At 39.4% G+C, this 15141-nt stretch overlaps 1 protein-coding gene across 1 annotated transcript in view; it reads right to left on the bottom strand.

Moving 5' to 3' along the window:
- Positions 1–14937, bottom strand: part of EFNB2 (ephrin B2) — a 63156-nt gene extending 48219 nt beyond the window's left edge. Inside the window, exon 1 of the mRNA XM_082244541.1 lies at positions 14572–14937. Coding sequence (XP_082100667.1) covers positions 14572–14693 — 122 coding nt within the window. The 5' untranslated portion in view covers positions 14694–14937. The remainder of the gene's footprint in view (positions 1–14571) is intronic.
- Positions 14938–15141: the final 204 nt, after the last annotated feature.

The raw sequence follows: 15141 nt of genomic DNA, 5'->3' as shown, positions 1-15141 counted from the left end.
TTACTAAAACTGGAGTGCTCAGAATCTGGTGCATGGTCGCCAATCAGCTTCTAACTTCAGCTTGTTCAGTTACCTTTGACAACAAAACCTGGAAGCTGATTGGTTTCTGTGCAGAGCTGCACCATATTTTGCACTCTCTAGTTTTAGTAAATTAACCCCACTGTTAAATTGGGATAGGAAAATAATTATTAAACTCTGTGTAAGTTCAGACACATACCAACATGGACCTCACACAACTATTGGACACAGGGTCTGTGAATGGAGCCACAGTGAAGGCATTACACTGAGATGAGGCCTGAACTGGAAACAGGTTAGGTTCTCTTTAGAGGAATAGTTTACGTAAATCAACCGCACTGTTAAATTAGGATAGGAAAATTATTATTAAACTCTGAGTAAGCTCAGACACATACCAACATGGAACCCACACAACTATTGGACACAGGGTCTGTGAATGGAGCCACAGTGAAGGCATTACACTGAGATGAGGCTTGAACTGGCAACAGGTTAGGTTCTCTTTAGAGGAATAGTTTACATAAATCAACAACACTGTTAAATTAGGATAGGAAAATAATTATTAAACTCTGTAAGTTCAGACACATACCAACATGGAACTCACACAACTATTGGACTCGGGGGCTGTGAATGGAGCCACAGTGAAGGCATTACACTGAGATGAGGCCTGAAGTGGAAACAGGTTAGGTTCTCTTTAGAGGAATAGTTTACGTAAATCAACCGCACTGTTAAATTAGGATAGGAAAATTATTATTAAACTCTAAGCTCAGACACATACCAACATGGAACCCACACAACTATTGGACACAGGGTCTGTGAATGGAGCCACAGTTAAGGCATTACACTGAGATGAGGCCTGAACTGGCAACGGGTTAGGTTCTCTTTAGAGGAATAGTTTATATAGATCAACCCCACTGTTAAATTAGGATAGGAAAATTATTATTAAACTCTAAGCTCAGACACATACCAACATGGAACTCACACAACTATTGGACACAGGGTCTTTGAATGGAGCCACAGTGAAGGCATTACACTGAAATGAGGCCTGAACTGGCAACGGGACAGGTTCTCTTTAAAGAAGAATAGTTTACGTAAGTCAACTGTGACTCTCACTGCCTAACAGACAAATATGTATGCGTCAACCTTTTGTTATATAGGAGATGTGACTAAAATATTTGTTATAAAGGTTCTGACAGTGAAAGAACAAAGGCCTTCTCAATAACTAGCAAATGTTCTCCATTTGCTATACAGCTTGCTATGCCCTAATCAAAATGCACAGCCATTAATAAAAGCCTCATTAGGTTTATCAGCCTCTAATTTACTTTATAGGCTGATTGCCATGATGCAGTCAGTCTTAACACTCTTACAGATTTGAAATGCTTGAAAACATTATAAGTCCACTTTTTCTAAGCTGCCAGAGCTCGTGGACTGCACATCGCTGTAAATGAATGCAGACAAGTGAAAAGCATTGTAACAGCATACTTTGTAATTTCTCTGCAGAAGATATAAACAGGATTACCTGGCAAGCTAATGGCTAAAATGCAATCCACCTTCCTCGGATAGCATTGGCGTTCGGCTATGTTGACGCATTTATGTGGGGTGCATAACCGAGTTTGTGATGTGGCACAGGCCAGATGTGGAAAAGAAAATAGTCAGGAGTTGAAGGAAATGAGAGTGTGCTGCTCAACATCAGCTCTTAAAGTACTGTAACCTTCCTTTTGTATAAATAAGCATGTAGGCCAACGCCATTCACTTTACTGCTTTTGTTGTTTAAATGCCATACATATGCACTATTCTCCATCTGAAAGGCTGGCCAAGGCAATAAGGCTGCTGTGCAAGCATGTGAATGTTCTCTTCTCCATAAACCATGAATAACCCTTGCTGTATAACATTGAGAAGCATCAAGCTCGTAAATTAACCCTTTTCCATCAGGAAATCTTACACTTTTATGCTCTATCTAACAAAAGAACATGCTAACCATGATTAACATGTTACATGATCGGTCTTATTTACTTATTATACGACCCACGGTCAAGAATATTGTACCTTTTTATGAGATCATTTGACATTTTCCCTTTTTTTATACAGCCGATGACTTTGATGGAAAAAAATTGAATTTTACCTATATGAAGTTTAACGGCTATCACTAAAGACACCATATTTTTTCCGCAGAAAATGTTGCTGACAACTTCTGCCACTCTAAACCGGACATAATCCATTTATTTCAAACAGGCTAGAGACGATACTTTCCTCAAGGTAGTATATTTTTCTCATTCTGCCATACTGCACTTTTTTTCTTTCTTTTTTTTTTTTTTTTTGGTCTTAATCTACTTTTCGCATGGTTTCCCCACATATTACAGCTTTCTATTTTTGAAAGTGTGTAAAATTTAGAGAAATCAAACTGCAAAAAAGTTTAAATTTACTAAAATAGGTGTTTGTTTGAGTTGCCTATTTTGAGTTATCTTTTCTGAGCAACATTTAAAGTGGTCATTGCTAATTTGGATGTATACACAAAAATCAGACCGCCTGGCCAGATTAAGTCATGAACGGGAGATTATTTTTCTGATTTACCTTTACGTGTGTATACATGAATTGTTTGGGGGACAAAGGAAAAGTTGGTTGATGGCTGCTTGTGTAAGTAGGTTTGGTCACTGGAAAACCTAAGTCGTCATTTCCCAGTGACCTAAGTGGTCACTGGGAAACCTAAGTCGTCGTCATCAATTCCCAGTGACCTAAGTGGTCACTGGGATACCTAAGTCGTCATCGTCATTTCCCTGTAACCTAAGTGGTCACTGGGATACCTAAGTCGTCATCGTCATTTCCCTGTAACCTAAGTGGTCACTGGGATACCTAAGCCTTCATCGTCATTTCCCAGTGAGCTAAGTGGTCGCTGGGATACCTAAGTCGTCATCATCATTTCCCAGTGACCTAAGTGGTCACTGGGAAACCCAATTCTTCATCGTCATTTCCCCAGTAACCTAAGTGGTCACTGGGATACCTAAGTCTTCATCGTCATTTCCGAGTGACCTAAGTGGTCACTGGGATACCTAAGTCTTCATCGTCATTTCCCCAGTAACCTAAGTGGTCACTGGGATACCTAAGTCTTCATTGTCATTTCCCAGTAACCTAAGTGGTCACTGGGATACCTTAGTCTTCATTGTCATTTCCCAGTAACCTAAGTGGTCACTGGGATACCTAAGTCTTCATTGTCATTTCCCAGTAACCTAAGTGGTCACTGGGATACCTAAGTCTTCATCGTCATTTCCCAGTGAGCTAAGTGGTCACTGGGATACCTAAGTCTTCATCGTCATTTCCCAGTAACCTAAGTGGTCACTGGGATACCTAAGTCTTCATCGTCATTTCCCAGTGACCTTAAGTGGTCACTGGCAAACCTAAATCTTTATTGTCATTTCCCAGTGAGCTAAGTGGTCACTGGGAAATCTAAGCCGTGTTTGATATCCTAGCAGCGAGCTGTGCCTAAAAACGGCTAAAACTGCCTCTTACCCTATACAGGTGGTCCCCGGGTTACAAACAAAATAGGGACTGTAGGTTTGTTCTTAAGTCGAATTTGTTTGTAAGTCGGAACAGGTATGTATATGTGTCCAACAGTCAAAGGGCGAAAATATCCATACTCGGCCATTGCCCAACCCGGAAAAAAACATCAAAAGAGTGAATATCTCTAGACTGTTAGCTAATCTGGATTCCCTGTTCTGTCTTACAGGTGACTTTTTTTTGTATTCTTTGCTGTCGCCATAACTAATGGCATCTAAAATGAAATGTTAAGGTATCTGCTCTTGAGTTTCAAGCAACAAAGAAAGATGTAAAATCCTGGAAAGTTATCCAAGTCACCCTGCCAAGAAACATGATTTAATGAAATCATCTGAGACACACTTAATCAAAAAAGTGTGTTTAGGATTATTTGTGCAGACAGAACAGTTACTGTGCTAGCTTCTGTGTTTTCTCCCCCGTCTGTGCTATTCTTCCACCATAAAGAATTTCCTTCTAACAGCACACCGCCATTCGGGCTATAAAACAAATATCCCCCTCTCCTGCACCTGTACTACTACATCTCAGCATGGAGTTTAAAGCCCTTCTCGGCGTCATTCTTCAGTGTGTCTTGTGTCTGTACTGACAAAGTGCAGGGGGAAAACAAAAGCAAAAGTCTTTTCTTTCTCCCTTTTAAAGATCTGTTTGAGGAGGAGAACAGAAGTCAGGAAATCATCTTTCGTTTTACTGCCTTGCTGCATAACAAAACCAATGGCTTTAAACAAAGCCGAGCCTGATGCATTTAATGTGACATTCTGCGCTGCTCTTAAACTAGTGAATCCCTCCCCCACCTCTTATTTTATTCCAGCAGGCAGAAGATTTCCCATAATAGACAGGCATTTCCCATACTATAGTAAGAACCTGCTTTCTTGATGAATGTGGATCTACCATACAGTGTGATATGCTGGATAACACTCCTCCTTAAAGGTAATGCTCACAATTAGACCTGAATGTGTATTCTTTTTTTCTACTGTATCCTAATCTTATTTTTTTTTTCTGATTTTGAGTTTGCCAGGATACAAAACATACAATGCCCAGATTTACAGTGATGGCCATTAAAAATTAACTGCCACTTCATAGCTTTACAGCCTCAATAATTAAAATAAAATGACTCCTACTACTATATACAACAAAAAAAGATAGAACAAATAATACACACTGGGGTTGGTTTACCAAAACTGGAGAGTGCACAATTGGGTGTAGCTCTGCATAGCAACCAATCAGCTTCCAGTTTTTTTTTTTTCAAAGTTTAATTGAAAAAGCTGAAGTTAGAAGCTGATTGGATACCATGCACCAAATTTTGCACTCCCCGGTTTGGGTAAATCAACCCCACTGTTGCCTGCTACTTTCAAAGCCTAATGCTACAACACTGGCACTCAAAAATCGCTTGCAGTACGGCCCCTATTACTACCAATTATAATGCTATTTATTTTACTATAAAGACTAATATATTTTTTTGGTAATGTCTTTATCTGGTGGCACATAATACCTACATGATTACTGAAGAAAGCAGTGAAAGGAGCAGTTAAGTTGTACAAACCTAAGTAGTTCTAGTAGAAGTAGCAGGGGTCTTCAAACTATAGCCCTCCAGTTGTTCAGGAACTACAATTCCCATCATGCCTAGTCTTGTCTGTGAATGTTAGACTTTTACAATGCCTCATGGGATGTGTAGTTCCACAACAGCTAGAGGGTCGTAGTTTGAGGATCGCTGCTCTAGATCAACTAAAATCTTTTCTTAAAGTTATTAAGAAACAACCGCCTTGATTATCAATAAAGCACTAATTTGTGTAACATTAAGGCTGTTTGGCATCGGGGTTGATTTGCTAAAGAAGAGTTGCTTAACACTCTTTTTTTATTTTCTAACTTCCATCACATATGATTAGGGATTTCAACTTAACACAGGTTCACGTATTCACTAAGCACACTGCAGCTCAAAAAAAAGAAGCTGCTTTTACAGACATTTGAGCTTTTATTTCTCTGCCTAAAAGTTTGTGTTGCGCTTTTTTGGGCTCTTTTGCAAGTTTTTATTGAGCTTATTTGAGCTTTTTTGAGTAAAAGCAGATTTTTCTTATTTTTTTACAAACCCTCCCTTCAGCTCATTTTTTTGTCCGTTTGCACACTTTTTTGAACTTTCACGCTTTTCCGTGCATTTTAGGGCACTCACATATCTTTTCTGCTCAAAAGCTCCTATCAAAAAATGTGAATTTGGTGGGGGGGGGGGGGGGGTTTTCTACCTGTAAGAACTTATTCCTGTAAACTCCTGAAAAAGCCATAGTGTGCTTGGACACGGAGGGGAGTTTCCAGGCAGAAAAAAATGAAATGACTGTAGCAGCAGCTTCTTTGAGTTGCAGTGTGTTTAACCCCTAAAAGCAGCTATTTTTTTATTTATTTTTTTAGCTGCAGTGTTCATGAGCCCTAACATTCATTCTGAAAAGTCTGCTTGGTGAATAACATCTACTCTTTTAGTAAATCATCCCTAATGCTGTAGCCTGGACTACAACACAGAACTTGCCTAACATGTAACAACTTTTCTTAAGGTTACCATAAAAATGAACTCCAACTGGCTGCTATAAGTTCACATCATTGCTACACACAGGGGTTGATTTAGAGACTCCAAAATCTGGTGCAGCAGTGCATGCTAGCTAATCAGCTTCTAACTTCAACTTATTCACTTAAGCCTTGACAAAAAAAATGGAATCTGATTGGTTTCTATTGAGAGCTGCATCAGAGTTTGCAATCCCCGGTTTTAGTAAATCAACCCCATTGTGTTTTACTATATAAACTGGTGTTTCTCAACCAGGGTTCCGTGGAACCCGGGGTTCCCCCTGAGGTTGCTAGGGGTTCCTTGAGCAATGGCAGTTTTTGCCTCTCAGATAAGTTCCCAATGACACCATTGTTCCTTTTAGCTATCTGTAAGGGGGTAATTCTTCCCAATGATGACAAGAGTAAGGAGCATTCTTCCCACTGACTATCACACTAACGTGCCATGAGTTGTACATTTTGAATTTTTAGCAGGGGTTCCCCAAGGCCAGAAATGTATTTCAAGGGTTCCTCTGTGTTGAAAACGGCTGATATAAACCATTAATTTCATGGAATGAAACCAGCAGTATCTGCCATTTTTTAAGAGTGCTGTTAAATCCATGCTTCTGATTGGCTGCTGTAGGTTGAACATCTATACAACTAGCAGCTAAGAACTAGAAATGACTATCCTCCCAGCCAGAAAAAGACAAGCTGTTTTTCCATACTGTTTTATTCCTTGCCTCCACATTGTGAGCAGGATTCACACAATACACAACAGCCCCAAGCAAGGCCTTTAGTTCCAGCAAACCCTATTCAGATACGTGTCACTTCTAACATCAAGCTAATCTATGTGTTGCTATGGTTGCACCCTTTATCCTCCTTTACATTTTTTGTGATTACGTGAATTTGTGGAAAGCAGAAAAATGGTGGTTTTATTGCCATACAATCAGATTACTGCCCTTAGTTTCTCTATACCCCCTTTTTTTTCCCCCCACTTCAATCAAAAGGGATCAGTTTCTTTAGACGTTGTCCTCGATTTAAATCACCTCTGTATAGATCTAGCCCGAGTTGTAATCCCCTTATTAACTATGACCATGGGTTGATTTGCTTAAATATAAAAGCAAATTGTGTCAGCTTTGTTTTTAAAGCGAAGAGTACAAAATGGATTACTAAAGAAAATCAGCAGATTTCACACAGCTAGCGTGGTACTGAATGTAAAATTAGAATTAAACAAGTCAAACAGGAAAGATGTGTGAATGGTTTACATTTTTCTTTATGAGACAAGGCCCAAATTGCTCACGTCTTTTGTCTTGCCGGACTCTAAGGAAACAATGAAGCCACAGGAGCTTAAGCAAGTTTTTTTTTTTTTTTTTTCTTATGGTGACCATTTGCTTTCCTGTACTACAGGGGTAAAAAAAAAAAACATTTCAAGAGTTGAAATCTGGATGTCGGCCAATGAATCTGCATATCTGAATCAAAATATTTTAAGCACTTGAACACACCCATTTTAATCACCCGAATACCACACAAAGAATGAGCTCAAACAACGTCTATTAAAATGTACGATAGTTGACCTGAAAAAACAGGTTTACCGTATGTCAGCCATGGAAGACAAACATTAGGCCTACATGGACTGTTTAATCATTGCCTTTCATGAAGGCAACTTTCTTCAAGTGCAAAGAACATAAAAACGTAATAGTACCTTTGTGTGGTGATAAGTATGGCCATCGGATATTTTACCCCGTCAATGAAAAGGAGCTTGGGGTGCCATTTTGTGTCCTGAACGCGTGAAATGACTAGCACACTAAAAGATTTATCCTTCTCATTAGTGGATTTGGTCATAATAAATGTTGACAAAATAAGTTCAAAATGGCTGCCATTACTTAAGGGAGGGATACGTCTTATTGCTACATGCTATAAATATGCCTTTCTAAAATATCATGCTGTTATCTCTGGCATATTTGCATATCATTAAGGGCATGAGCAAAGTAGGTTACAAGACAAGTGATACCCTCTAACTGAAAAAAAAAAAAAAAAAAAAGATTGCTGTCATTAAACTTCTGTTAAATAAACACAATGCTGACCTACTTTACAATGTTCTTACATGTGTAGAATTGCCTTTAAACTATAGATCCTCGCTAGCAAAGTGACAGTTTTTCACTTCTTATTTGCCAAGCAATCATGACGTAATTTGTGCTCAAACAAGGAGGCAGAGGCAGTTTATACGCCTGTAATCAAAGCTTGCAATAAAATGCAAACCATCAAGCTGGATACACTAAAAAAAAAAACAGCAGCTTAGTCGCAATTGCCCTTTGAGCTCTCGGAAAGTGTGCCTTATTATAAATGATACAAATAAACAGCTTCTCGCTAGATAATGTGATTAAATTATGCTGTTATAATTTCTGAAGGGTTACATTTGATGGACCTGGATCTATTTTTTCAAACTAAGTTGCCAACTATATTTAATTATGCAACTGTACGACCTATTGTTTGTCCGCCGCTCGAGAAATCCACATCACTTACTAATTTTCCAATTAAAATGTAACAACTTTATTTGCAATGTATTTCAGGCCTAATTACCTGCTGTAGGTCTGCGTATTGTATTTAGCACAATGTTGAAAAAAAAAAAAAGGTCTAGTGTTCAAAGAACGAGTAATTGCCTACCTAGTAAGGTTATATTAAAGATGTTTTTTTTTCCTGTTTGGATATTATTTTTAGATTTATCAGTTTTTCTGACATCTTGGGTTTCACAACATAAAACTTCCTAAGAGTGCTTTGGCTATGATTGTGGATGAGTAGGGAAGACGGATGAGCTGAAAGTATAGCCTTCAATAAATTGGTGAAATTAAAAGCTTTAATTGGTGATCCACAAGTAAAATATGACTGAGTATACCGGTTACTTTCTCCAATAAAGTAACTTGTAGTCACCTATCCAGTGCATCAGACATATCCCAGTATTATTCTATAGGGAACACAAGCATTATCCATAATGCTATGGTCTTTTCAATACAACTAAGCACAAATCAATACCAAACAACCGCCGACTTACATCTTTGAAATCTATCACGCCATTCTCTTTACGGTAATAAGAGAATAAGTAAATCAGGCCAAAGACGACACTTTAGCCAAGAATAAATAAATTGCATTGTTCTCTACCTAGGCGCCGCAATCTTAAAGATAATTACTGATTTAAAACAAAGTGCTTTACCTGATTGAGGTTTACAGATAAGAGGCTTGGAGATAATTACAACAGATAATGTAACAATTAAACCCCAGCTGAACCAAACAAGAAAGATAAAAGGGAATCTATATATCAAAATCGCAGCCTCTTCTGGATGTACTTGGATGTCTGTTACTTAGTTGGGCCTAATGTGCTTTGCAGGTGTCAAAGCAATGTGAAAGGATAATGAAATAAAGGTGGTCGCATTAGTCCAGCAAAAGTACGGATGACCGAAAAGCCGAGGTAAGTGCTTAGCAAACTACTTTAGGCCGAGCTTATGTTTCTCCAGCTTGGAACTGTAATTGAGAGGGTTAAAAGGGCCATCCCAAGGGAAAGGGTTCCTAAATAAATTCTTGTCTACAGCAGTTTACCGAAGGCTGAGATATGGTTTCAGCGGGTGCTTTGTTCAAGGGCTGGCTCAGTTGTCCCTTGGAAAAGGGGACCATTACCTCCGCTTTTATGATCCTGACAAAATGCGAGGAATGTGCATGCAATAGCAGCAGCAATTCCACCCCTGGTGCTTTTGCCTTTCTCTCTATTCTATATTAAAACCGACAAGATTAACCTAAATGCAAACTGAAGAGCAGAGTTCAAGGGGGTATTCACATGGCAGTGAATGTTCATTTGTTTACCTACAAAACTCGACTCAAGTATACAATGGGTGGCTGTCTAGTGTAAGTATGCAAGTGAGAAGTCTGCTTCCAATAGACTGGCCACATCACGGTTATTAATACATCTATGCTGCTCTTGTTTCTATAAGGAAGGGTACTGATAAAAAAAATACACAGGAAAACGTAGGATTCAATTAGAATTCAAAAAATAAATCATCCAGATGTAATCTGAACTGCTGTGCCGCGTTTCTATTTTTATCTAATGTGCATCAGAATATTAGCCAAGCGTAAGTAACGCAAAGGCAGTGGCCTGACATATGCACGAAATGTACATGTTAATGGCACTACTGTGTTTTCTCCAACGCGCACCCAAGATTCTGCATCTAACATGAAAGAGATGTTGTTTCATAACAATATCGCTAGTGACAGCCGACAAACTATGAAGAATGTATTTATATCTTGTGCAGTTAATCAAGCACAGCCCTGTTTAGTCATGAGTATAATGCATCCCCCATAATATTGCTTTCAAGGGCCAGAATAGGAAAGCAGAGGAGAAGAGGCCCTCAATCTTCTAATTACATGGAAGAGTGAGGATACATTTTTATAACTGGAAATGAAAGTTATTACCCTACTATATCCCCCATAGTCATAGATTTAATGCGCTGCTACAAAATCACTGTACCAAATTCCACATCTCATCTGAAAAGCAATGACATTCATATTTAATCACTGATCCCCAAAGTGGAAAATTACATTTATTATTAAATGATACTTTCAGCTAATGTCCACCTAATGTAAAAATATGACTGCCTGTTTTAATTCCCTTACTAACCAACAGTACAAGCACGTACGATCTTCAGGGTTAATTTCCTCCAACAGGAGAGCACATTAGTAGACTACATGCTACTGTACAATACCCTGTAGGTGCCCATAGATGTCAGATGTTTCTCACAAAATCAAGGTGGTTAGCGTCAGATACAGAAATGGCCTGTGACCTCCATGGTCATCCTCCTGACGCACCACCAATATTAGATCTGATTGGACAGGTTGGAATTTCTGGGCCGATTGCTATTGCTCCTGGGATTAGGTCAGCGCCAGAGATGTCAGATGAGTGTATAAATAATTATTCTAAAGAGCAATCCTTGGGTGGTCAGATCTTCCAACCGGCATCTCATGTCTATGGGTGTCCTAACTTTCAGAAGAAATAGAGAACGTGAGCTTAATTTGCCATGATTAATAGATAAAACAACCTTAAACATAGCCATAGCCTGCTTAATTACAAAGAAGCTTCCCTATGTACAAAAAACCTACTTATTTACAAAAAAGCCCAGCTATTTACAAACAATCCTACCATTTTTGAACAAATCAACTTATCTATTTATGAAAAAAGCCTACCTATTTTCAAAGAAGCCTACCTATTTACAAAGAAGCCTCCCTATTTACAAAGAAGCCTCCCTATTTTCAAAGAAGCCTACCTATTTTCAAAGAAGCCTACCTATTTACAAAGAAGCCTGCCTATTTACAAATAAGCTTACCTATTTACAAATAAACCTACTTATTTACAAATAGACCTACTTATTTACAAATAGACCTACCTTTTCTTACAAATCCACTTATCTATTTACAAATAAACATGTCTTTTCTCAAACATGCCCTACAGATTCGCAGAAGGACACAGCTTTCCAAGCATGACCTAAACAAGTGGCCTGATTTAAAAAGATTCTTCATTAAAAACTATCAGTATTCTGCCTCAGCCAATCAAATATTACATTTCTCCATCTGCCCTTTTTTCCATGCAAGTTGATATTGGCTGTTCTGCAGCAACACAGAGAGTTCTTATTTCGGGTGGCCTGATAAATGAGGCCCAAGAGTTAGTAGGCAAAAACCGACACTCTCATCGGCAGGACCCAAAAAGGTAGCCAAGCACTATTGAATAGGTAAAATGATTGCAACTAGGATAAAAGAACAGATCAAATGCTGGAACTTAGAGCTACAAACGGCAACATTAGGATTCTGGAAGCAGGACTGAGCGATGTGCATTGGTAGACTGACCTCTGTAGGCCTGATTTGATCACTGTTCTAGAAATGTAACATTACATCGAACAAGTGAACCCAATGGATTTGAATGGAAGGAAGATTCTTATATTTGCCAACTCAGTAACATAATGGTCATGATTTGTAAAATTATAAAAAATTAAAAAAAAGTGACCTAATGAGAGAAGAACTATGACATTGCAAGTCTTTGGTGACATTAGTCCTGATTAATGAATGCCCTTAAAATGTACTCTTGTTGGAAATCATATGCCCCATACATCAAAGCTTACTATTACACAACATTAAAATGAAGAGGTGAAGCCCAGTGCTTCTACCCTGGCTGTGCCATGTCAGATCCCCACTGTTCCCTGAACCTTCTACCAGGTAAGGGACTGCGTAAAATGACTTTGAAGGAAACAAGATCCAGAGACAGTGAGTGAAGACTGCCTATTACTTAGACTTTTACATATCAGTAGTGTGGGGATCAAGTAAAGGCTAGTCACCTCTTCCACTCTAGACTCTTGGGAGCATTATCAATAGCAGTGTAATGTAAATGTTAAAGACCTCCAGTCTAGTGATATGCTGATAATCCTTGAGTACAGTTCAAAAGGGAGCTGGACAAGCAACAGAGTACACTCTTAACCTTCTGACTCCTATAAAGGTCTCCAAAAACTATATGGGACCATCACATGGGACCTCTGATATCAAGAGGGCTTTCTGGGGGCAGCAGTGGCAGAGTCCTGTGAGAATTTGAAGAGACTGATAAGAGAGAGAGAGGGGACAGAGTCTGTGTATATATTTTAGAGAGAAACAAGGCGTGTGTGTGTGTGTGTGTGTGTGTGTGTGTGTGTGTGTGTGTGTGTGTGTGTGTGTGTGTGTGTGTGTGTGTGTGTGTGTGTGTGTGTGTGTGTGTGTGTGTGTGTGTGTGTGTGTGTGTGTGTGTGTGTGTGTGTGTGTGTGTATATATTTACAAGAGAGAGAGAGAGGAAGAGGGACAAGGCACATATATAGGTGTGTGTATAACTATTAGAGAGGGAGAGGAAGGGGGGAGAGAGAGAGAGCACATAAGTGTGTGTATATCTATTAGAGAGAGAGAGAGAGAGAGAAGGCACATATATAAGTAAGTGTGTGTGTATCTATTAGAGAGAGAGAGAGAAGGCACATATATAAGTGTGTGTATATCTATTAGAGAGAGAGCGAGAGAGAAGGCACATATATAAGTGTGTGTGTATCTATTAGAGAGGGAGAGATAGAGAAGGCACATATATAAGTGTGTGTATATCTATTAGAGAGAGAGATAGAGAAGGCACATATATAAGTGTGTGTATATCTATTAGAGAGAGAGAGATAGAGAAGGCACATATATAAGTGTGTGTATATCTATTAGAGAGAGAGAGATAGAGAAGGCACATATATAAGTGTGTGTATATCTACTAGAGAGAGAGAGAGAGAGAGATAGAAAGGGGGAGAAAAGGAGAGAGGGGGGGAAGGGAGAGAGGAAGGGGGAGAAAAAGAGAGATAGAGAGAGAGAGAGAGAGAGAAAGGAGGAGAAAAAGTGAGATAGAGAGAGAGAGAAAGGGGGAGAGAGAGAGAGAAGGAGAGAGAAAGGGGGAGAAAAAGAGAGAGAGAGAGAGAGAGAGAGAGAGAGAGAGAGAAGGCACATATATAAGTATGTGTATATCTATTAGAGAGAGAGAGAGAGAGAGAGAGATAGAAAGGGGGAGAAAAAGAGAGGGGGGGAGAGTGAGAGAGAAAGGTGGAGAGAGAAAAGAGACAAGCTATATCTATTAGAGAGAGAGAAAAGAGCATGAAGCTATACCTATTAGAGAGAGAAGCTATATCCATGAGAGAGAGAGAGAGAGAAGCTACATACATACAAGTGTGTGTACATCTATGTGTGAGAAGAGAGAGAAGGTGCATATATATATATATATATATACATATGTGTGTGTGTGTGTGTGTGTGTGTGTGTATCTATGTGTGTGTTTGTGATAGATATATATATATATATATATATATACATATATATATATATATATATATATATATATATATATATATATATAAAGCCACTTCCATACATATCTATTTTTTCCATAATGAAAAGATGTATTTTATGAAATGTAAATGTATGTATATGTGATGTTGTATAATAAATGATATATAATGTATAGAATGATGCTGATTGGGGATGTTTAGGATGCAATGTTCTCTCTTTAGGATTGTATATAAAATAAGAGTGATGAGAGTGTAAGGAGGAAAGTTTCCCGGGGGGGTATGAGGCCATGGATCCCGCACTGTCACCCCCTGATATACGGTGTAGCTCCGGCATAGTGTCAGTGACACCTCTATGGCCTATGTGTCGCCATGTGACAGAAGAATAGAATGGATGGGGCTCCCTGCACTCCGGTGACCCCGGATGATAGAAGGTGGAGGTGCAATGCGGTTCCTATGGAGTGTAATAGAAGGAATACACAGCACACAGCGCCGGTCTAGGTTGGCGCTCCATACACACATATATATATACACACATATATACACACACATATATACACACATATATATACACACATATATACACACACATATACACACATATATACACACAGTCATGCCTCTTGTACTTACTTGGGGTTGGAGGAGTTCCAGTAAATGGGTTCCAATACTAAGGATTTGGAGATAGCAGTCCTGATCAACAGGATCCAAACTCCCAGGCTGTACTTCCACACCGAGTCCCCGCTGAGGGCCATGATACAAGGGGAGAGGGGTAGACAGTCCTACAGAACGGAGACGAGTCGGCCCACAGCAGTCCTTCCAGCACCGGACACACGATGATGATGATGATCACAAACCAACTCCAAGCTCAGCCAGTAGTATCCTCCTAGGGCACAGCATAACCCCACACTGAGCCAACAGGGAGCCGCCGTCATCCAGATCCTCGGGAAGGCAAGCAATCCACATACACATATATATATATATATATACACGTAGTCCGATGAAGAGATCCCCCCGTGTATGATAACTCCGCTCTCCTCCGACTCCTCCACTCCTACCATCCGATCCGACAACTAACCGAGGACAGCGCACCGCTCTATGACTATAAACTCAGCCCGCCCTCTCCCAACTCAGCCGCTCATTGGATCACGGACACCCGCCGCCGCCCCATTGGCTAACACGCACGTCACTCAACAGGAAGGC

Source organism: Pelophylax lessonae (assembly GCF_965119305.1).
Source record: "Pelophylax lessonae genome assembly, chromosome: 2".
NCBI classification, from domain to species: domain Eukaryota; kingdom Metazoa; phylum Chordata; class Amphibia; order Anura; family Ranidae; genus Pelophylax; species Pelophylax lessonae.
Note: the sequence above shows the minus strand (reverse complement) of the source record. Positions and strands in the feature narration are given on the sequence as shown.